The sequence below is a fragment of the Spea bombifrons genome, chromosome 5 (genome assembly GCF_027358695.1).
Source record: "Spea bombifrons isolate aSpeBom1 chromosome 5, aSpeBom1.2.pri, whole genome shotgun sequence".
Lineage (NCBI taxonomy): Eukaryota > Metazoa > Chordata > Amphibia > Anura > Pelobatidae > Spea > Spea bombifrons.
The window spans coordinates 14,892,382-14,914,903 of record NC_071091.1 but is presented as its reverse complement, the minus strand read 5'-3'; the positions used below and the strand labels follow the sequence as shown (position 1 = coordinate 14,914,903).

The 22,522-nt window shown below is 37.0% G+C and overlaps 1 protein-coding gene across 1 annotated transcript in view; it reads left to right on the top strand.

Moving 5' to 3' along the window:
• The window catches only part of ITGA8 (integrin subunit alpha 8), a 65,568-nt gene that overhangs the window by 14,376 nt on the left and 28,670 nt on the right, over positions 1-22,522 (top strand). The window contains exons 6-16 of the mRNA XM_053466502.1: positions 151-196; positions 2,543-2,668; positions 3,925-3,969; positions 5,597-5,640; positions 6,331-6,387; positions 8,035-8,087; positions 10,438-10,643; positions 12,757-12,948; positions 16,248-16,293; positions 18,015-18,122; positions 21,548-21,603. Of these exons, the coding sequence (XP_053322477.1) occupies positions 151-196; positions 2,543-2,668; positions 3,925-3,969; positions 5,597-5,640; positions 6,331-6,387; positions 8,035-8,087; positions 10,438-10,643; positions 12,757-12,948; positions 16,248-16,293; positions 18,015-18,122; positions 21,548-21,603 (979 nt within the window). The remainder of the gene's footprint in view (positions 1-150; positions 197-2,542; positions 2,669-3,924; positions 3,970-5,596; positions 5,641-6,330; positions 6,388-8,034; positions 8,088-10,437; positions 10,644-12,756; positions 12,949-16,247; positions 16,294-18,014; positions 18,123-21,547; positions 21,604-22,522) is intronic.

Genomic DNA, 22,522 nt, shown 5'->3' with positions numbered 1-22,522 from the left:
TGAAGGGGTTTTATTGGTGGAAGGGAAGGTACACAAAAAAAAGTATAGTTTATTGTGGCGTTGCAGTAATAATTTGAAGGACCCATTTGTTTGGATGTTGCAGACAGCTCACACATGTAATGTATTAATACGTTTCATTCTTCTGTCTAGAATGGTGACATAGCTCTGGGAGGACCGGGCAGTTTTTACTGGCAAGGTAAGATTAATGAATGGCTGAAACCAGTTCAGCACCGGTCATCAGTAAATGGCTTTTTCTGTGAGAATAGAAACATGCATGGATAATTCTACATTATTCATTCCACATTTTTAGTTCATTGAAGAAATTGTTATATACCGTAACAAGCAGTATAAGAATGATTGAAGAAATGGCAAAAAAACATTCCTTTTTCCCCAATGGTTTAAACTATTTTAATAAACAAAATGCTATTTTATACACTATTGTGTTCTTTTTTTAATGGCAATTCTTCCAAGTCCAAAAAGAATACACACAAACGGTAAAGCAATAACAGTTATTATTATAATACTAGTTCATCCGTTTCATAAAGAGTGCTTATTAAAGAATGTGTTTATTTAAAATATGTGTATAGCTTTATTACTTCTATGTAATATGCAGATCCCTCTCTGAGAAAGGAAAGATGCCTGGAATATTCAGCTCTGTATCCTGTCAGTAGTGAAACTGCTTGTCACGGTCATACAAACTATACAAACCCATCACTATTGATAACAGTCCCTGCATATAGTCACGTAACGGGACCTCTGCCCTTCCGTTCGCTGTGGACAAGATCTCTCATCATACTCGCGCTGTAGGGTCAGGGCTGGTAGGCTTTGATGGGAACTGTAGGGCTGCGTATCTGAAATTCATACCTCCTGGGTTTTCTTTGTAAGTTCTTTGAAATGTTGGGAAGGATGGGAATGACGTAAGTTATGAGGTCGAGTTCCCCAGTGGAAAACCAGTGTCCCTCAAGAGATGCATCATGATTTTTTATTGTGGAGGAGCATAACATGCCATATTGAAATACGGTAATACTTCTATTTGAAAATCATTTTATACCTCAAAACACTTGACCTACGAAGATCATGCGTCTTTCTGTGGAATAGGTGAAGGTAATGTTTTTCTCCATCTCATGTTCCACTTCCTGAACAGACACATTTCTGGTCCAGAAACGTTAGGGATACTATAGAGCCAATCATTTACTGATTCAAGTTGTGTATAGGGCTGCCAGTCACTTACTGGTAGGGACGCCAATCGAATACTGGTTTAAATTGGGTGAAGGCATGCCAGTCACTGATTCAAGTTATGCGAGGGTCACCACTAACTTCTTAACACCATATGCACCTACGTACCTTGCCCTATGTAAAAAAGATACTCAAGATTATATATTGTATCAATTATTTTTTTGGTTAAAGAAATATGGGACAAAACCATATAATTATTTTGACAATGATTATTTTATTTGTATCAACATACGCCATTGTATTTGCTTATGTGCGTTATGGTGTGCATTTGTGATGTTGACATAAAAAAACAATTCAAAATTTGAACATAAATAAAGATAATTAGATTAGGCAATTGAGTTAGTCAACGGTAGCTGCAACTCTAACAGAATTTGTGGATTTCTCAAATTAACCTAGGATCTGAAAAGTAGTGTTGGGTAACATTGAGTGTCATCCCAAATCCTGATGTAGTTATGGTCCCCAAAGGATTGGAGTTTGGCAGCATGGGGGGACTTGTATTGCAGTTTGTAGAAACTGACAAAAAAGTTAAACTAATTATATCTGTTTTTTTATGTGAATAGTCATATGTATCTTGAGAATTATTAACCAACGAATTAAATCCACATTTTTAAATATTAAAAAATATGAATTTGATACATCCCTGGAGAAATATTAAAAACACATTCAGTTGGCAATAAGCATGTGCTAATGGCGTGCATAAAGCTACATGGCGTGCCTACAAAATATTGGCAAGACATCTAAAATATGAATTATGCACTTACTTTATAAATTAGTTTCCATTAACCTCCGAGGCTTAATAATTCAAGTACTTTTTGGAAATGTTCTTTAACTGTACATATGATGTACAATAATATATTGTGTAGGTTCTGTTAACCCTCAACATTTTGCATTTATAGACTTCTGGTAATAAAGTGAAAACAGATGCCAAAGAAGCGTTTATAACTGACTTCGGGTTGAACAGATCAAATGGGTTAACACAATAGTTTTATTAGTTTGTTCACCCATAATACTTAAAGCTTTTAACCCTGAGAGTTCCCAGCTTTGGCCAAAAGGTGCTCATGACTCTTTCCATATGTTCATTCCTTAGGCCAAATGGGCTTTCCATGGACCACTAATGGTCTGTGGAAACGGTGAGACCTGTGCCTCCAATGTCCTCACTTGCTTCTTCACCAGTGAAAGGATGGCAGGCTGAGATGCTATACCCTAGCTACTATCTGTGGCTCACTGACGTCTTTCTGGTGTTGGGATTATTATTTTTTTAAAGAATATTGATTGAGTATACTCTTTTTTTGTAAAATAAATTTAGGTCAAGTATTCTCTGCCAGTATCGCAGAAATAATTAAGGGCTACTCCTTCAAGACCATTATCAGGAAACTAGTTGGAGAGAAGCAAACTAGGATGGCCCAGTCTGAATATGATGACAGCTACCTGGGTAAGAAAAAAATGATTTACTGTAAGCGTGTTCACTGTTAATAAAATTTACTTCCAGGCATGGCCCTCTGCTTTGCTTATCCTATTGAATTCCAAAAGGTTAAAGTGAAAATATTAGCTATTTTTGGAGTATTGGGAGATATGCCAGGTTCTAGATAGTTAGCTTCATGACTGATTTCTTCAAAGCAGCACAGCTGGGCAGCCACGTGGGACAGTGCCTGTAAAATCAGGACTGTTTCATGGAAAACATGACTGTTGGGATGTATGGCTATTAGACTCCAACTCTTTTGTACAAATCCTACATAAGTATCTTGTCTTACAGTTATCTTTGTTCAGCTCTTTATAAAGCAGCACTTTGTGCTCACTCTGAAAGAGTTAATAGGAGTTTAATTCCTTGTAATCTGTACTGAACCACCATACCATTCTAATCACGCTCAATAAATTATAGAATCCATGATATATCTACAATTGTTACAATAATTCATTGCAAAAACAGGATGTAGTCAATTTAGAAATTCCCTTCCTAGAGTTTTGTTCTAATCCTGCCAGGATGTTTTATTTTTATGCATGGAGAACATTCGATTTCCTTAGTAACCTTTCGGGCAGAAGAAACCGAATATTTCTTCAAACAAAATGCCGTTTTTAGTATGTAAAAGGAATTTCATGACCCAAAAAAAACTCATAACATTAAGCTAATCACCATTTCTTTAAATATTCTGGTTGAAGAGGGAAGCCAATATGTGAAACTTAGAATTTATTGTCTTGCTGTCAGAATGTTCTAGAACTTCTTATAGACATTAACAAGAATGACACATTTAGCTAGAAATATTGTAGGGACACAGAGCAGAAAATATAGAATAATTAGGGTAAAGATATATATGTAAATACATTTTTTTTTTATATTTCTCTTTCTGTACCTTTAATGTTATTAAATGTTTGGTTCGCCAAACTAAAAAAAGTACATTTTGAATACAAAATTTTACAAAGATCATTAACATTGCCATTTAAGTTCTGGTCCTTAATAATTTTGGATGCTCCGGGCCGCTAGCTCTAGCACAGCTGATTTGCTGATTACATATAACACGGCAGGAATACATACAATTATCATAAGTCCGAGCAGTCTAATTACTTACTTCCCTGACGCCAACTATCTTTCATGGGGGAGTCTATAAACAAGCCCCAGTTCCTTTGACATGCGTGTATCTTTGGAGGACATTGATTAGGCATTGTCTATGTTTTTATTGTTTCTCTGGACAGGATACTCGGTTGCTGTTGGAGAATTCACGGATGACTCTGAACAAGGTAATATCCCATCTCCCAACCACAGATCCTTGAGCATTAAAATTCCTGTAACAGCATCCTTTTAAAGCAGTTATCCGCATGAGTAATGCGTCTCTCTTGTTAACAATGTGTGTATTAAATATTAAAGTGTGGGTGGAATAAGTGGGGAAAGGAGGAAGCAATGTGTCTTAGTTATATGATGTACGGACATTTCTAAGTTATGCCACAAAAATGATAAAGGAAATACAGATGTGACCTATCGTTGGTTGCCACATAACAAAAAATATCTGATTTATTACTAAAAAACGTCTGGCATGTTGTGGTATATTATATGTTTTGCTGGGTCAGAGACCCGAGTGGTGTCTTTCTTGCTGAGATACTCACCAGGTCTTTCAAAGAAATAATTCAGTATTTAGAATATTGGAGTTCTTTCCAAGGCATACCCTTTGATTTCAGGTCTTGTAAGATTCTGTATGTTTTGATATATATAGTAAGAGTAGGTGCATCACAATAATACCGAAATTTCAAAAGTAATCATAACTCCTCCAACTTTTAGGATGTCCACTTTGTAAAAATGTTCTGTACCCTTGCAGACATGGTATATCCACGGGTCCTCCACCATAACATGTGGACATTTTAGCCATGGGTGGTGTCTTTAAATAATCATCACCCCCTGCAAATGCATGGAGGGATTCTGCAGAAAATGTGATATCAATGGGGAGCGCTTTCCTGCTACTGATTGGCACTTTTAAGCATCCAATCAGTGACGTGACAGCGGGACTAGGGAGGGGCATGCTGCGCTGCGGCTGCTCTTAACGATAATTCACCCTATTTTTGCGCAGTCCAAGGAATTCTAATGACATTACTTACAAAGTACTTGACTAGGCATTGGTTGTTGGTGAGGCTTCTTAAGACACTAAGCGATCCCTTAAAAGTGTGCAGATTACAGTAAAAGCATTCAGTTACATACATGTAGAACTCAGTGATACATCCATGACATTTTCAATCATTGCAACAGTTTAAATGTAGCCACTTATTTTCTGCTTTCCGCCGGAAAGTGCTTGCATCCTCCTGCAGAGGACACTGGATTTGGTGTAGTTGTATTTTGTGGCCAAGCAGACTCTGTAGAAAAAGGATTGTAACAGGAACCAGCTGCAAACAGAACCTGTCTTTGTGCAAGATGCCTGCAAGAAAAGATGAAAGGCTCAGCTGCAGCCATTTCTACCATATAACAAGCTGTTTCTGATGGGAGATCACATTGATTGAGTGTGTTTTGGAAACAAACTTCCTTTAACCTTTTAAGAACCAGAAGGGTGTAGCCACCCACCTTCCCCTTCAGCTCTTAATTTGTTTTTTATAAAACCTATATTGATTTAGTGATCCAGTATCGTTTAGAAAAAACATTAACAACATATGTGTTATTTATTATTTGTTGTTTCAATTATGCACTTTATTATTTTATTCTTTATTTATTTTACTTTTTTAGTAAAAAAAAAGTCAAAAAAGAAAAATCCATTTTTTCTAAGACTACTTTTTTTGAACCCTAGAAACTAGATGGATAGGTACATAGATGATATTGAAAACTTTAAAATTCTTGTTTAGTTTAATACTATTTGTACATTAATTACTAGTTTTGTCTTGTTTGCAGAGCTCGTGGCTGGAGTCCCAAGAGGAGCGCAGAATTTTGGCTATGTATGTAATTATATTCCAAACGAACAGCAAAAACGTGGACTAAACAACTAGAAATGTGGAGGATACAACTTAACCTTTTAAACATATGTTAGAATTGCTGTATTAAATGCTGCCATGTTGACATTTTTTACTTTTATCATCTCATCATTTAAAAAATGTTTTATCATCCACATTTTTTCTTGTCACCCAGTAATAAAATGCATTCTCTAAAGAGCCAGTAAAAATAAATAGAAGTTATGTGTCATCAATGAGAATTATCTACTGAGTTATCATTTTGTGAAGCGGTCCAAGTGACAGCTGATAAGCTGCAGACACGCGCTGATGATGTCAGCACATGTTTCATCCAATCAGAGATCGGGTGCTGACAGCATGATCTTCTTTCACTACTCCTACGAACAGGACTGCTCCATTTGGCTCTAGTTAAGATCGCCTCTATCGATCATGATAAGATTCACACTGCTCACAGGCGCAGTGAGGAACTGTTGGACACCGAATGATCACTATCTGTTAAAAAAAACTAATCGGCTTCTTTTGATGACACCAAATATATTTTTAAAGTTTACCGGAACTAAATTGAATTAAAATCTGGTTTTATTAGGAAGGAAAACATTTATGACGTAACCTTGTTTTTGTTTTGAATATGTGACTTTAACCAGATAGATAACCATTCTTATTTCTCATTTATTCTAGGTGTGCATAATCAGTTCTTTCGAAATGATCTTCATTCAGAATTTTACGGGTGATCAGGTAAGAGGGAAAGCTGAGAAAACGTAATGAAACATGTGCCCTATGGTGAACTTTAAATGAAACGCTGATGACGGTTGTTAACGCTGGGCCACAGGATAAATTCAATCTTTTACATGGGGCTAAGGGGCATCTAAACTATCCCAGACTTACCTTAAGGGCCCACAGCTGCTGCCCCTTGGGCCTCCCCTCAACAACCTCTATGGTCGGGGGGAAGTCTGTGGACCTGCTAATGTAATCTCCCTAGTGTCCTGTGTGTGCCCTTCTATTGGAGAGTGGCGGGATGTGACGTCATATCCCAACATTGTGCAGTCAGCGACACACAAGCCATAGAGGTATAGTTGGGTGCTAGTTCTGTGCTGGTAACTCCATAGACATCCACCTGCAGTTGGGTTGGGGAGCTTTCCCAGGCCCTTGTATCTTTAGGTGGCCGTGGTTTTAAGGCTGTTGAACACTGTGATACACTGATGCCCAAAAAACGTTATGAGAAGAAGGACACCAGGAGAGCAGAGGGGGTATGGTAACATGACCCCGGTAAAGACACCGCGAATGACAATATTTATAACATTCCCGTACATTTGTGAAAGGCGGTGGGGAGGTCATGATATTCTTTCAGCAGAGCCTCGTATTCCATGGTTCCATAAACTAGTTACCTAAATTCTATAAATTAACAGTTATTCAACTTGTGTAATTGTTAATATATGTGTATATCTTCCCAATATATAATTCCTCCAGTTGGAATGCACCAATCTATTATTGGTTAAGTAAATAGAACTTCAGTCAATTTACTTTTAGGTAAGCTGTTTACAAGTCAAAGTTCATCCCATTTCGTTACAATAACATTGCCAGAATGTAGTTATGTTGTACGTGTGGTTTGCTCAACTTGTTTACAGAATGGTCTCTGGCCGCCATGAAAACAACATAATGTTTCAAGGTTCAAATGCTTCCTTAAATAATTAAGGTGGATATTATCAGATTCCGCTGTAATAGCGAGTGGCGGTTTGATGCCCACGTTATGTCTTCCTGTCTGCATCGGACATAGCGTTTGAAGGCATAACTATATCGGATATTTATTAACTCAAATGTAGAGTCACATAAACATATATTATAAAAAGAATACTTTGAGGATTGTGATAGCAGCCATACTCATTCATAGTACTCATGTAAGCCACTGTACAACCTCACAACTGCTGTGTCTAGTTACGCTTTGGCTATTAAATGGCGTGGCTGGCCCGGCAGGGGATAAGGATCCTTTGCTATTTTTATCCAACAGCATTTGGAATATAAATCAATCCCTTAAAGAAAAGGTATGATACGCCCCTATATAAAGTACCCATTATACAGAACTATGGTGGCAGGCAATGGAAAATTGGATTACAAATACATTTTGTGTAGTGTATATTTTTACTTATATGTTATTTTTATTGCATGACAGCAAATCAAACAACTCCTTGACGTATATCGGGACTAAAATGTACCTCGGATCTACTTAAAAAAAATAAATAAAAAAATATGTGTTATTAGGACTCCGTCCTCTTAAAGCATGGCTTCAGTAATGCATCCTACAGCATTGAGATCTTGATACGTTAATAACTGTTAGAAAGAACGTAAGTGTGTTTGTAAAATCTTTCAACGTTTTTGTGGTTGCAGATGGCTTCGTACTTTGGATATACCGTTGCTGTGTCTGACGTAAACCATGACGGGTATGTTAACACGAGTACTGAATGTTTGGGCAGCTTCTAATTACCTCCAAGGAGTAGTGTTTTGGTGTTGGGAAGAATTATTCGGGGAGCGGTGTCCAGAGCCTAGAATCACTATTCCTGCTGTAATTATGTGTTGTTTATACAAGGAACCAATTTCCTTTTTGCCAAAGTTGCTTGATCTCTATTAGCTCGCTTTATACGGTTTATAAGGGCAAATCACTTAATTTAAGGCAGTAATTAAATTATGTTAGAATTGTCTGACACCGAAAAGGGAAATACGGTGATTGACATTTTATTCAATACTAAAAGTTTTTTTTAGCGCTTATATAATAATTTTCCAAATATTTCCTTGGCGCTTGTTTTTATACAAAATAATGTATGTATGTATTTAATGTTTCCACAGGTTCAATGTATTAGTGGAAATGCTAGTTTATAATATATATAACAATTATTGTGTTGTTTGATAAATAAATATTAAATAAGTAAGAAATATTTCACAGAACATTCACAAAAGGCATACAAGCTTCCACAAGGTGAATGATAAACAAAATATTGTTTTTAGTGCCAGAATCTAGTCCTGTGCTTTGCTATAAAGACTCTTTGGCACCGACAGAGTTTCATTAAATTTCATCAAATTGATGCCAGCTCTTCCTATAGCCGCGGTATTACAGAGCGCGGACGCCCTTTGGCATCTCACACCCAGGCCGGAGAAAGGAATTACGTGTATTTTAAGTAGATTTGTTTAAAAGACATACGTAAAATAGATTAAATACATCGCATGGAAATTGGGAAATTTTGTTTTGTTGACAGAAAAAGTAAACATTGAAATCTAGGAAGCACGTGTGAGTGTGTGTTTTTGTTACCGGTATGAAATGTATCATAAAATTAGCTATACCTCTGCTTAGTGGGACTGGGAAAACATAAAGAGAAAGGGCTGGGTTTTGTAGGAAAATTTAGGTCAAACTGCGTGGTGTCAGCATGTAGTAGTAAAAAACATTGGGAATGATACCATACCAGTGGCAGAAGAAAGAAGCGTGTCACTGCATCTATAGCATGCCCTGGATCTGCAGCTTGCCAATGGATCTCTAGCATTCCACTGGATCTGTAGCTTGCCACTAGATCTTCAGTGTGCCACTAGGTCTATAACGTGCCACTGGCTCTTCAGAACCCCACTGCATTCATGTATTATTTAACTTGTAATAGTTTAAGCAAATCGAGGGTTGAGTTTACGGTAATTCAGACTAGACATATGCTATACACATTTTTTATGACCTTGTAAGAAGCGAGTGAGGAGGAGATCCGTGGTGGCACAGTTATGTCTTTACTCCACACATTTTTGCTTATGCATCACATTTTATAATCTCTAAAGCCTTTTATTATAAAAAAAAATCAGTCAGTTTCCGAGCATTACAGGGATCTCAGTGGTATTTATGCATTGGGTCTCCTAATGATAAACATGGCAGTGGTGTCAAGCTTTGCCGTTTTGTCAAGACTGGCACGTAGGATTCCTTCAATTAAAATACAGTGAAATGATTAGCATTATTTTCACTGCGCAATGGCCTGTTACCCTAATAGACTTATTTTGTGTGGCCCTTGAGAACTGACGTTTGACATCCCTTCGACCTCCCACCACAGTAGAATACTCTTAACTCGAACATTCCATAGGAGATTTCAGCAGAATATAGCTTTGCTTTTTCTGATGGTTCGTCACATTTCGTATAAACATATTATACACAAGCTATTCAGCCATACTCAGAAATCCTCTGGAAAAACTTTATAAAACACTAGGTCTACTCTAAACACACCTGCTGGCACACATTGTAGTTATTTTTCATTTTAGCTGTTAGGCAGCTATTTGTTGCCTTCAGCGACACAATCCCTAGTGATAACGATGAAGTATGTATGCCCAATCATGATGTTTATTTACATCACTTTGTATATAAAAACACACAATTTCTCTATGAGTGCCAATGCAAAACTAATCTGCTGTGTTTATCCATCCTCGTCCTTAAATTGTTAACCACGTATGTAATCCATGTAGAAAAACCTTCAGCAGAGGCATGCGGAATAAAAAGGGCATTCTGTAACTCAAATTGTCTCTCTTTTTTGTACTTGTTCTAATAATCATAACCATTTTTCTCTCTTGGCCTGACCACCTCTCTGTCAGTGTCCCCATTCTTCAAAAGAAACATTCTCTGGGTAGTCTCATTGTCATGTGTACGTCCCACGAGCCAATATTAATAGCAGATTTGTATGGGCTATTACAAAAGTGGGTATGGTTGCCCACTGCTCACTCTGTGTATTGTTGTGGAGCTTGCGATGAAGCTAATGTGCTCTTCATCCCGTACAGGTTGGATGATATCCTGGTTGGTGCCCCTCTCTACATGGACCGTGAGTTTGAGAGTAACCCCAGGGAAGTGGGTCAGGTTTATCTCTACTTACAAGAAAGCCCTCTGACATTTAAAGATGCCCAGGTGCTGAGAGGGGCTGACGTTTTCGGACGGTTTGGCAGCGCCATTGCACATCTAGGAGATCTAAATCAAGATGGATTCAATGGTAACTATACATACATTTTTTTAGTATTCTACTGCAATATTTCCCATCACTGCCAGATGAATACATTCAATAGTATATTGTTAGTGAACTTGAGGAGCACTGCTAAAAATAAACAATATGCTTAATTGGCCCCATTTCTAGATATGGTAAAATGTAATTTCATTTTATTTTGATGTCAACTGTATTTTTTCATGTAATTCTGTCTTTGGACCACGGAGGGATGGAGTCCTAAATCCCACCGACCCCCTCCTGTTGCCCCTTTTTTAGGAAATCAGAATGTTGGGTGTGAGTGTATCACAGTGTTCTACAGTCCTAAAACTCACATTAATGTGTACTGGAACCCTATGTTTGTAAATACTACCAAAAACCTTATAAATAAAGTGGGGAAGTTCCTTAACATATACCCACCAGCATTTCATGGGTCCAAGTCGAGACACCTCAGTTGGGGAGACATAACAGAGGCAGGGCCAGGGGCATGAGTCCACCATTGAGGTCCGTCCACCACTGCAGTGCTCAACTCAACATGGAAGCTGTTACAGGACAGACCTATACTGAATTGACAGCATGGAGGGTTGGTGAGGGGAGATCAGATCTTCCCAATGGGCCCATAATCCCCACTGCCCGCTGTAAAATGTAACAGTTGGCATTACGTAACATAACGATAAGATGTTCATATAGTATATACATGAGGTCTGTGTATATATTGAGTTTATTTATTTACAATTTATGTAGCGTACTATAGGATGCAGGATTTGGTGTACTGATCTGTTTTAATCAGTAGCTGTAGGAGGGAATAGTGAAGACAAATCACTGCGAGTACAAGGTGAGGTCACATATAGGTCAATATCGGGGCAGCCAGCAGTGGGTCATAGTCCAGGTCAAAAGCAGGAGTCACTCCAGGCAGTTATTAGGAGCGATTTCAATAAAAGGAAGAGGTCAAACCCAGCTCCTCGCAGCAATTCTCACTTGACAATGTCTGAACAGACTGCCAGAGCTTTAAAGGGTATTGACACCTGCAGTCAATTTCCTGAAAGTTCACGAGACTCAAAGCAGAACCTCTGCCGGAGGACCACAGTTCCTGAGGCCATCGCAAATCTTTAAAACATTTTTGGGCAGGACTGCTTTCCTGTGTGTTTTTGTGTTAAATCATCCTATATCAGTCATTTGGCTGAAATGCAAGTTTACCCCCTATTCAAATATATTTAATTTAAAAATCACATATTTCTATTTCGTACTGAGGGAACTGTCAAAAAACAACAAAAAAAATGAACTGAAAAGTTGAATTTGAAGTTAAAAAAAGTTTCACGCTAAAGAAAATGGAAATGTGGCATTCTGTACTGAAACACTTACAGAATGAAATAAAAATGCCCACAGCTTCTGCTTTTTCATTTTTCAGTTTATCAGTACAATTGTTTTAAGATATTTTGTTTGAAAATAAAAGATTATTATTATTTTACCTTGGAAATTCTGAGACAAGTGGCAAATGGTATATTTATAATGTGCGCTGCTCTTCAAGAAACATAACTAGAGCTCCATGGACGTTATGACCCTGTTCTGTTACATATATAATGTTTATTTTAATCCAGTAACATTAGTACAAGCTTTTATTTTTTTCCTAAAATCTACTGTTTTTTCCCATTGCATTATATGTGAGAATTGGACAGTTAATAATTATTTTTTCTTAAATAACCGACTGATCTGGAAAGATAGATGTGGGAATAGCGCAGATGGCAGATACTCTGACATTGAGTCCGCATATGTCAAAAAGTTTCAGTAACCAAAGGGTGGCTTTTGGAGTAGTTTAGACATATGCTTTTTTCTCACATTTCCTGGGAAGTAGTAGGGATAAAGGCCATTCGACTATAAAAAAAGAGGTTTTATCATGTACTTTGCACACATCAAAGGTGTGATGTTAATTACAACACATTTATATACAAATGTGCTGCTTGGCTTATACTTCAATTTAACCTGTCAGTATACAGAAGAGACACAGGAGAAGAGACACATGGTCAAGGCTGGACTTATATCCTAGATGGAGATAGACGATTCTGGGAGTTATAATCAATTGATTTTCATCAAATAAAATAAATAAAATATACTTTTATTTTTGCAGATATCGCAATCGGCTCTCCTTTTGCTGGAGAAGATCGAAAAGGCAGGGTGTTTATTTTCAATGGAAACAGCAATGGGTTAAACAAAGATCCTTCTCAAACACTGCAAGGAACATGGGCCTCCAAGTCTATCCCCCCAGGATTTGGCTTCACTCTGAGAGGCAACTCAGACATAGACAAAAACGATTATCCAGGTACTTTATTTCTGTATTTTTTTAATACTTTTTTGGGGGCTCGGTAATTCCATCTGTCCAGCATCTGGAAAGAGAATCAAATGTTCTATGTTCTGTAGAACTCATTGTTAAGAATTATGCTGAACTTTATCCGAGCTGACATGCACATGAGTTCCACAAGCTGTCACAGTGACACCACCACAATGTCTCGCTCAGATTATGGTTTGTATATAACTTCAATGATGTCATACGCTCAAGCTTGAAAGAATGGACTTGTGAACATACACCCCATAAATTAGATGTGGCATTGAGAACGGATGTGAATCCAGTGTTCTTTGTTGTTTGCTATAAAATGTCCAACCATGTTTAGAATTGTTTTAGCGCAGTTAATTTTTTCTTTGATGTGAAGAAATGGAACCACTAGGAAGTGGCAACCATGATTTAGTGGTTTGCAATTAATTTATCTTGTTCTTTCTGTTTATATGGTTGCTGCATATCTGTTATCCGTCAAGAAATGGTTTATATAGTGACCGTGCTCATCCAGATATTTTCTTAATTATGTGGATAACAATCATCAGAACTTCCCAGGATAGGCTACCTGGAGCTTTCATTCTTCTGGCGGAGTTCCTTTATGAGGTGGCAGGGAATTAGAGCGGGCAGGGAGTAGGAGGAAAGGTGGGTGTCAGCGGGCATGACCAAATGCTGCTCCCCTGAGTGGAGAAAGAGGAGAGCGCGACCCAGAGACCTGGGGAAGTAGAGCTTAACCAGGAGACTCCAGGTGAAACCTGAAGAGTTCCCAGGTGTGATGAGAGTCATGCGCTTCCACTGCTTTACTACGCAGGCACCAACTACACTGACATGAGTCCATAGTTAACACACTCTCCAAATAATATTAACCTTTCAGCTGCCTATTAAAATAATTCTAAATAGAAATTAAACAACCAATGCCTTTATTTTATAGGAACATCTCAGTATGTGAATGCACCCAACGTTTTTAAATATATGACCCTATTCAGCCAAAATACTTCCATTACTATCTGTATACCAAAGTGAAAATACGCTATTTATATTTAACTTTGTTTCCTGTGGAAATCGCTTAATCTTCTCACTTGACCTCTTGCACGGTATAATTCGGGGAATAGTTCATAAGGATAAGAAAATGTTCTTCTGTCTGCGTTGTTTGTGATCCAAATATTCTCCACATTACTCACAAACGTATGAACCCCTCAGGTAACTTGTAATTGATACAGTGAACAACTCTCCAACCTCGCAATTTACGTTGCCTTCTTCAGGCAAACATTTACAAACAAATCGTGGATGGCATGTGATGTCATCTGTATCGCGCATAAGGCAATTTAATATTCCTTTACAGTGTTTGTTATAATAATGTCAGCATGCAGTCTCCCAATTATTTAGTTTCTTCTTAAACTAACAAAACCTTTACCCCTTCTAGCACCTTAGGCGGTCTGCATAATCCAGCCGTCTAGATTTGTTTAACTCTTTAGTAGGCTGGAAGGTCTATAGAACATCTGTTGAATTACCAACCACCAAATTAGCTTTATTGCTGGTAATTTTACATAAAACCTGGTGCTTGTCTGGTTAACTCAAACAAGTAGTTATTATCAAATGAATTACCCAATTTTTAAATTTTATTCACATACCTCCGATTACATCTGGATTTAAAATCCAGCACAGACAGTAATAAAGCATTCTTTTTTGCTGTTCTTGTGGTTTCCTATGTTGCATTATATTATTTCTGTGAAGACAAAGCTGGAAGTGAGCTGTTTCAGGTTCTGACTAGAGGATCCCAAGAAACCTCAATGTTGGCAAAAACGTTTACATTCTGCGTATCTATGTATGCAGCGTAAGAGCAACGAACAAATAATTCAGAATATTGTAGCTTGAGTTCATGTCTGTGAATGTTCTAAATTATCCAGGTCTCTTACAGTTAGTCCAAAAGTGTGTGACTTCATGGGCCCCGTCTTCTTTGGCCTAGGCTCAACAGATAATTTCCATACTGTGCCCATTTTGACCGTGCTTGCCCTATAAGGCCATGTTATATATTAATACCTGTTTTGATGTATGGTGGGCTTCAGTATCATTGGCCAACTGGAAGTTGTCTGGCATGTCAGTTTAGTCCTGTTTAACCCGAAAATAGAAGAAAAAGGTTGAAATGCCCCTAGGGGATCTGATCAACAGATGTGAGTTTTTACATTGTACTACATCCTGAAAAATGGTTCCAGCCCTTCAAAGTTAAAAATAGTTTCCTCAAAGTGTCTGCCCTTGAAATGTGCCTCGTCTCTTTATGTCAGATCCCAGTTGTGATGTAAAAGTTTCTTCTTGCTCGGTAATGAAACATGACATAACCACAGCCAGTAAATTCCCTTATGGCCGGAGCCTGCCAAGTTAGTGCAATGTTCGGAAATTCTAAATAGTTCATTCGCCTTGGCTTACATTTGCATATGTTCCTGTGAAAGGAAGAAGTGACAGGTCGCAATCATCTTGTAACTTTTAATATGTTCAGTAACTTTCTGTAAAGGAATGCATTTCCGAGTAAGACATTTTTAATATATATAAATATTATTGACTTTTATGGAAAGTGGGCATGGTTACATATAATGTATATATACCCCCTTATTATTAAAAGGGAGATTTGCAATTCCAAACTCTAAACATAAAATTAACATAAAATTATTTTAAATGGACATCCTCACTATACAAAGTGTATCCTTTTATAAAAGACAAAAGGTTTTATTCAAAAGAAACTTCTAAAAACACAAATAAAAGGCACACTGAACAACTCTGCTTCATTTCTAGAATGTTCTGTAGGTTCCAGGGATTATGTCATTGGTAAGTTTGAGTTCTCGAGAGGAGTTTGTTGTGAGTAGAACTGAAATGTTAGCAAATCATCTTTCCAACCTGGACCGGTTCTCGCTCAAAATAACAATGTTTTGATGTCTGGTTAGGGAATACGAACACATCTGTCACCATTTTTCTATCCCTACTCGCTTCATTGTTATGATGAAAAACTCAACAGCGGTGTGTAAGAAATTCATCCAAATATCTCACTAAATCCTTCAACTGTTTCTATACAGTTGTTTAAACACAAAGTAAAGCTTTTTTGAGCATACATCTTAAAGATAAAGACAGACTGGATGTGTGCATGTATTTGAATAATATATATATATATATCAGCCTCTTACCCAGCATTATATATATATATATATATATATATAATATATATAGAACATGGTGGTACTTGGTTCATAAATGCTACAAAATTCAATAATGGTAACATTTTTCTTTCTGTTTCTTCCTAGATCTAATTGTTGGTGCTTTTGGAGCAGGGAAAGCGGTTGTTTACAGGTAATGTGGAAAAACCTTGCTTGTAAAGCTTTCTAGATTAAAATAGAAATAATATTATAGATAAAAGTGTTAGCAATTATTTACCAGCCTGCAAGTGCAAGTTATGCAACTGAAGATCTAGGTCTAGGTCTAAGAGGGGGCTGGCACCAGTTTGTGTGATAAAAGATATCTCATATACTCCAACTGACAAGTGATCATAGTAGTTTTTAATACCAGTGAAGTCTTAGCTACTTGATCCATATAAGTGATTCACAATGGGACTTGCACCTTGTAACATTTACATGCTTAAAGGCAAGAAACCATTGAGACAGAAAGGTGAAAGGTACTCTGCAGCTCTCATATGAACGTTAATGCAAATTGTTGATGCTATATAAATCTAAAATAATAATAATTATTATTATTATTATTATTATAATTCCTGTGTATTGCTCCTTACTCAAAACACCAGAAATGTTTCTATTATTATTATTTTAGATTTATATAGCATCAACAATTCAACAATCAAAATGACACCATTAAATGGTATTTGCATATAAGAATGCTTTAACAAATGTCGCTTAACCACAAATGGAAACATTTCCTTGAAAATCTGTACATGTACAGAATCAGTATCTGAAAAGACTCAGCATAGCCCGGATAGTGAGGCAATATATATATATATATATATATATATATATATATATATACACATATATACATATACATGCCTAATTTAGGTTTTCTGCTGTCTGAAGCTTCCATACGGAGGCCGGCGTTTAACACGTTGCAGAACAGTCCTCTGGATTCTATGCGTTTTAGAGGAATGATGCAAGAACAGACGGCGAGTTAGAAAATGGGGGAGATAAAGGTTACTGCAGGAATTTCTGTATTTGGATAGCAATCCATTAATGGGTTTAGGTCCAATGTGACAAAAGGATTAACATAGACAGGGAGGACTTATCAGTGTTAGAGGGAAACATTTCTGGTGTTTTGAGTAAGGAGCAATACTCAGGAATTATACCATTGGCTTCTGGGGAACCATTTTTATAAATATAATCTCCAACTCGTTTTATTTTCCCGTGGCAAGGCAGGAAATATTCCTGCTTTTCACTGCGCATGTGCAAGGACAATAAACACGCTACATGACTGTCATTCTAACACGCTATTATGGCTTGGAGGAACTGGGGGGGTTTAGTTTTACCACAATTTGCCACAACCGGGGCTATGGTTCATAAAGTGCCTATTTTTCACGCTTTATACCTGTGAAACGGCTCAAAGTTTTAAAACAGTATAAATGTAGTATCAGCATTATTTTACAATTTAATTATAACAAAATGGTGACAGATCTATTTGAAGTAAAATAGCAGCATTCTAATTCAGCTGAAAAAATGGAAAGCAGGCAAAATCATTGCTTGCTTCACTAATACATGAAAAATACGTCTTCCTTTAAGAACCTTGTTCCGAGGGTGAGAAAATTCTATTCCTCTGTAATGTCATGTCTGCAAACAGATGCAACTAGACCTTTAATTTAAGTGTATACAATAATTGTTACCTTCTTCTTATGTGTCTGTGTGCCAGGAACTCCGAAACGGGAAAGACATAAGTATAGTAAAACATAATAAATGTAACACTGGGCATCACAGTTGCCGGATCATTTCATACTCTTTCGATAAATGTGTCCCATGTCCTCCTCCTGAACAATATCTGTCTCATATAACTTTGTCTCTCTCTCTTAATCCCAGAGCCAGACCCGTAGTTTCTGTGGATGCCCAGCTTCTTCTCCATCCAATGATTCTGAACCCAGAGAATAAAACCTGTCAGCACCCGTTTTCCAACTTACTTGTGACTTGGTAAGAATGTTTCCTTCTTTTATATTAAAAACATACTTTTTGTTATTAAAGCTGTAATCCTGTGCAGATATGTTTGTCGGTTCCAATGAGTGTCCTTAGTAGTTTGTCATTTACCCTTTGTTGGTTCCCACAACATCAGCATTCAAGACCTTGGAGTTCAATGGACAAATATAATAACATCGCCAACTGTGTGTTGTCTCAGTGGCCTGTAACGGAAATACTTTACATCATGTCTATGCTAGTGGCATTTTTTCCAAACATATGTATACATTTCTCAAATACGTATGTAAAATGTCAAGGCATAATACTAAATTCCCCTAAAATGGAAGAATAATGTTTCAAGATGTTGGAGGGTATTGGGAAACTCATTAAGCTTTAGCATTAGAATGCATGAAATTATTATTTGGACAAGTAATGGAATATTTCCTCCTGCAATTCTTGTGTTATTTTTTTACCGGGCAGATAATTATCCACTAGAGAAGTTCCACTTCGTATATTTTCAGTAATAGAACAATGAGAGGTTAATAATTTGCATTTCATATAGTATTACACGGCCACATATTGGCATTTGTGACATGAGTTGAATATCATTCTGTTGGTCAATACAAAAGTAATATTGATGATAAAGGGTTAAAATGAAACTAAAGCTATAAATCTTATATCACTGTGGTGTAAAGATTATTAAAACATAATCCACATGCGAAAGATATAACCGCAGTCTAACTGGCTTCTGTGTAACAAGTGAACAGCGACATTTCAATACATTGCACGCCTCCTGGAAAATCATTATTTTACTAACATGTATATTCTACAGTTAAAGAAAACATTGGCATGGAACTAAGGGTCTGTACAAGCTGTCATAAAATATTAGCTTTTAGTTAAATATAATTTTCCAGCTTGTAGTATTTTTGTACCGAACACTCAGGTGAGTAGAGACACTGCTTGGATCAACTAGGCATCACCATATGTATCATGGAAAAGAGTGAATTATCAATTTTTTCTTAGCCAAGTTCAGTTCTTGGCTCCTGAGTTTTGCTCAATCTTCTGTTCACGTGTTGATGGCATAAATTCAAGATTTAGGGAATTAAATATGCATATTAGCCAACTAAATATTTGAAGATTAGATTGTCATTCAAATGAGAAATAACTGATTCCAAAATACATGTTTGGAAATTATAAGAATGTTCAGGTTTGGAAACTTTGTGTTTTTTAAACACATGGATAGATATACAAAGGACCTTCAAAAGGGCTGGATTTATTACATGAACCACTTGTTGATGAATAACTACTTTTGAGCTACATAATGTAAATCCTTATCGAAACACGATTTATTAATATTAAGCATGGTTGCTTCAGTAACACATAGATGAATTATAAAGGGCTATATTTGCGAATAATATACTATTAAATTCAACTTATAATGCTTTTATTTTCTTAATGACAACCTCAGTCTGTTGATAGTTGGCCTTTGTTTCGTCTATTGTTTTGGAATATTTGTGTTCCTTCTCTCCAGTCATTGTAACCTTGTATTCTGCATCTGAAAACAATTAGAAGAAAAATCCAACATGCATATAATTCCTTGGTCCTGGGGGACATTTTTAGTGTTTGTTAGCCAGCTGTGTAGCTTGTTCAGAATACACGTTGATGGATATGTCTGTGTGAAGAAACGTGCAGGGCAATGTAAAGGAAGTCCAAAATGGCAAGGACAAGTCTCCATCCTCTATCAAAGGAGATGACAAGCCGGAACCTCTGCCCCAACTGATACTTATCATAACACTTTGTAGTGTAATTTCAAAGCCTCTAATTATATGATTCCCTATGCACAATAATATTCACCACCTCCTAAGAATTCCTCCCGGTAATGTTTGGGGCAGTTGGTTTTCATGGAACCTATTTTTACGGGAAATAAATGTTAATATTATATTTGTCTATCTATCTATATGTTCCTTGTTTTATTTGTATCAGTTATATTAGTTTTTCAAGAGGGCCATGTAGCAGTCTGTCGCTCGTGTATTGTCAGACAAATGTGACTGCACTGGATTCAGTATAAGATCTGATGCCAGTTTTTGTCACCCGATGCCAATTCTAACCCCCCCCGACCCCATCTAGGGGTTCAGTTTGGCTGAATAAAAAAATAATAATGCAAATAATCCATTAAATCTGGTTGTTTGGTAAGGAGTGCAGTGCTCATGGGGAAAAATCCTGGTGAAAATACAGTACCAGAATACTCAATAACTTCATTCTGCTCCTTTTGCATTTTTTATGGGAAATTACCCATACATTCTTGATTTCTCCAGGGAGTCCAAATAGTCTGCCATAATTACTCCTTAAATCTTGACAGCCCCTCACTTAATGGTGTGTAAGAAATGTGTGCTACAGTAGGGTATGGAGCCTGCCAGATGTGTCCTCTTGTTCACTTTAATTATATTACGGAGAGGAAAGGTGGTCTTCAGTTTCAGAATATTGTGATTAGAGGTTCCTAAAGAGGTTTTAGTGTCTCATAAAGATATGCTAATTGCGCGTAGGAAAAATGCAATTATACTTATGGTATTTGAAACGTGCATCACTGGCCATGATAATATTCCTTCCTGTGAGACGCTGGGAATTTCCTGTCCTTGTTTTCTCAGTGTTACATCTTGTCAGGTATGTGTACTGTAAGGGGTTATGTCTGGAAGGAAACCTAACAGGACAGCGTCACTTATTTCTGCTTCTGTACCACCTATTTTTGTGATTTCAACTTTAAATACCGTTACTGCCCCGTATACCGGATTTGTGTTTTGACTGTTGTAAATTTTTTTAATTGTATTACATGATGACAAAATGTACTTGGTTTAGTATGGAATGTGATTTTAAAAGGCCAGCGAATGCTAAGCCCTCATGGGGGTCTTTGTAAGTATTAGTTAGGAGCAAGATTGGCACCACAATATAAGTGGCCTAGGGGGCAGCCTGGGTCACCGAGGTGGTCGCAAGCACTGACAAGGTGGCATTTTAAGGCCAGCTACCTCCAACTGACTGCACACTACAGCACCTAATTTACTGCTCCAGTGACAGACTTGGTGTGAATTGTGCGATGGCGGCCAGTGGCCCACCAGACTTCTACCCTGTGTGCCTTCAGGACCTGCTGACACCAGAAACAAAGTTTACCTAGACTGCTAGAAACCCTGGTTCTGATACCATAAGCCATGTTATAGAAAGGAGAGACCAAGAGATGTCAGGACCTTTCCAGGTGCCATAGTCAGAAATGAGTAAAACAGAGGAAAAGACCACTACTAAGCTACACCAAGCTAGTGAAGCAATATATTTAAGGGACTCATGTCTCAGTATTAATTAAAGTGTATAATAGCATCAAATATCGAAGAAAACAACTGTGTGATTTTTATCTTCATTCTTAGAAACCACAATTAATAATTCTTTATATTTTATAGTTTCACTGTAAGAGTTTGTATGACTGTGTCAGGACAAAGCATTCCATCCATCATTGGTAAGTATTTTCTATATGTTTTTAAAGAAATAACTTTTCTGGAAACACTGTAGTAGAAAAATATATGTTGCACTTCAATGCATTTTATATGAAACTAGAGATAGGGGTGCATTTAATATTTTAGCTTCTTTCTGTTTTCGGATTCATTATTGGATTAAAATGTCTGTTGATCTGCCTTTAGAATACAATGAGATTGGTGTTTCCCAATACACAGATCGCCAAAGGAATCGCTAATTAGGTTTATATGAAGGCATCCTGCTACACTTAAAGCTGTGACAGTTTCCTACTATTTCTTACAATTTATTACTTTAAAAAAATTCCATGTAGCATCCGTCGCCAAAATCCTTACTGCTCTTCCGCATACAATAGACTAAATAGGCAGAGCTTTTCAAACTTCAAAATAAGCAAATGAAATGACTTTCGCATGTGTTTATTTATGCCTTATTTATCTGAGCGCTGTTCTTCTCTAGGGGCGATGTTCCGTTGTAGCTTACTGTAGGCCAAAGGACACGAAATATCCCTTGAATAAATAGTGACATGTCTGTAACGGTGGGGCATCTCTTAGATCTATTAATTAACTTTGGCAGTTCTTCCAAAGAACAAACAATAAATGCTTTGTTTTTGCTGGTGTTTGAAAATGTCCTAGTTAAATAAATACCACACCCCTTGTACATTTTAATTTCAGAGAAAATCTGTGAAGGGAAACAAAAAATCTTTCAGGTGATAAAAATAAACTAAAAATCTTAAATAAAGTAAAACTGCACATTTTGCTGGTTATCTATAGAACGGGCAAGCTTTTCCATGCTTACATGGGAACTGCTGCTATCAAAGCATAAGTATATTTTTTAATTAAAACCTAATTAAAATACTTTGCAAAGTATTGCAGTGTACACGTTTACCCAATGCAATGCAAAATCTT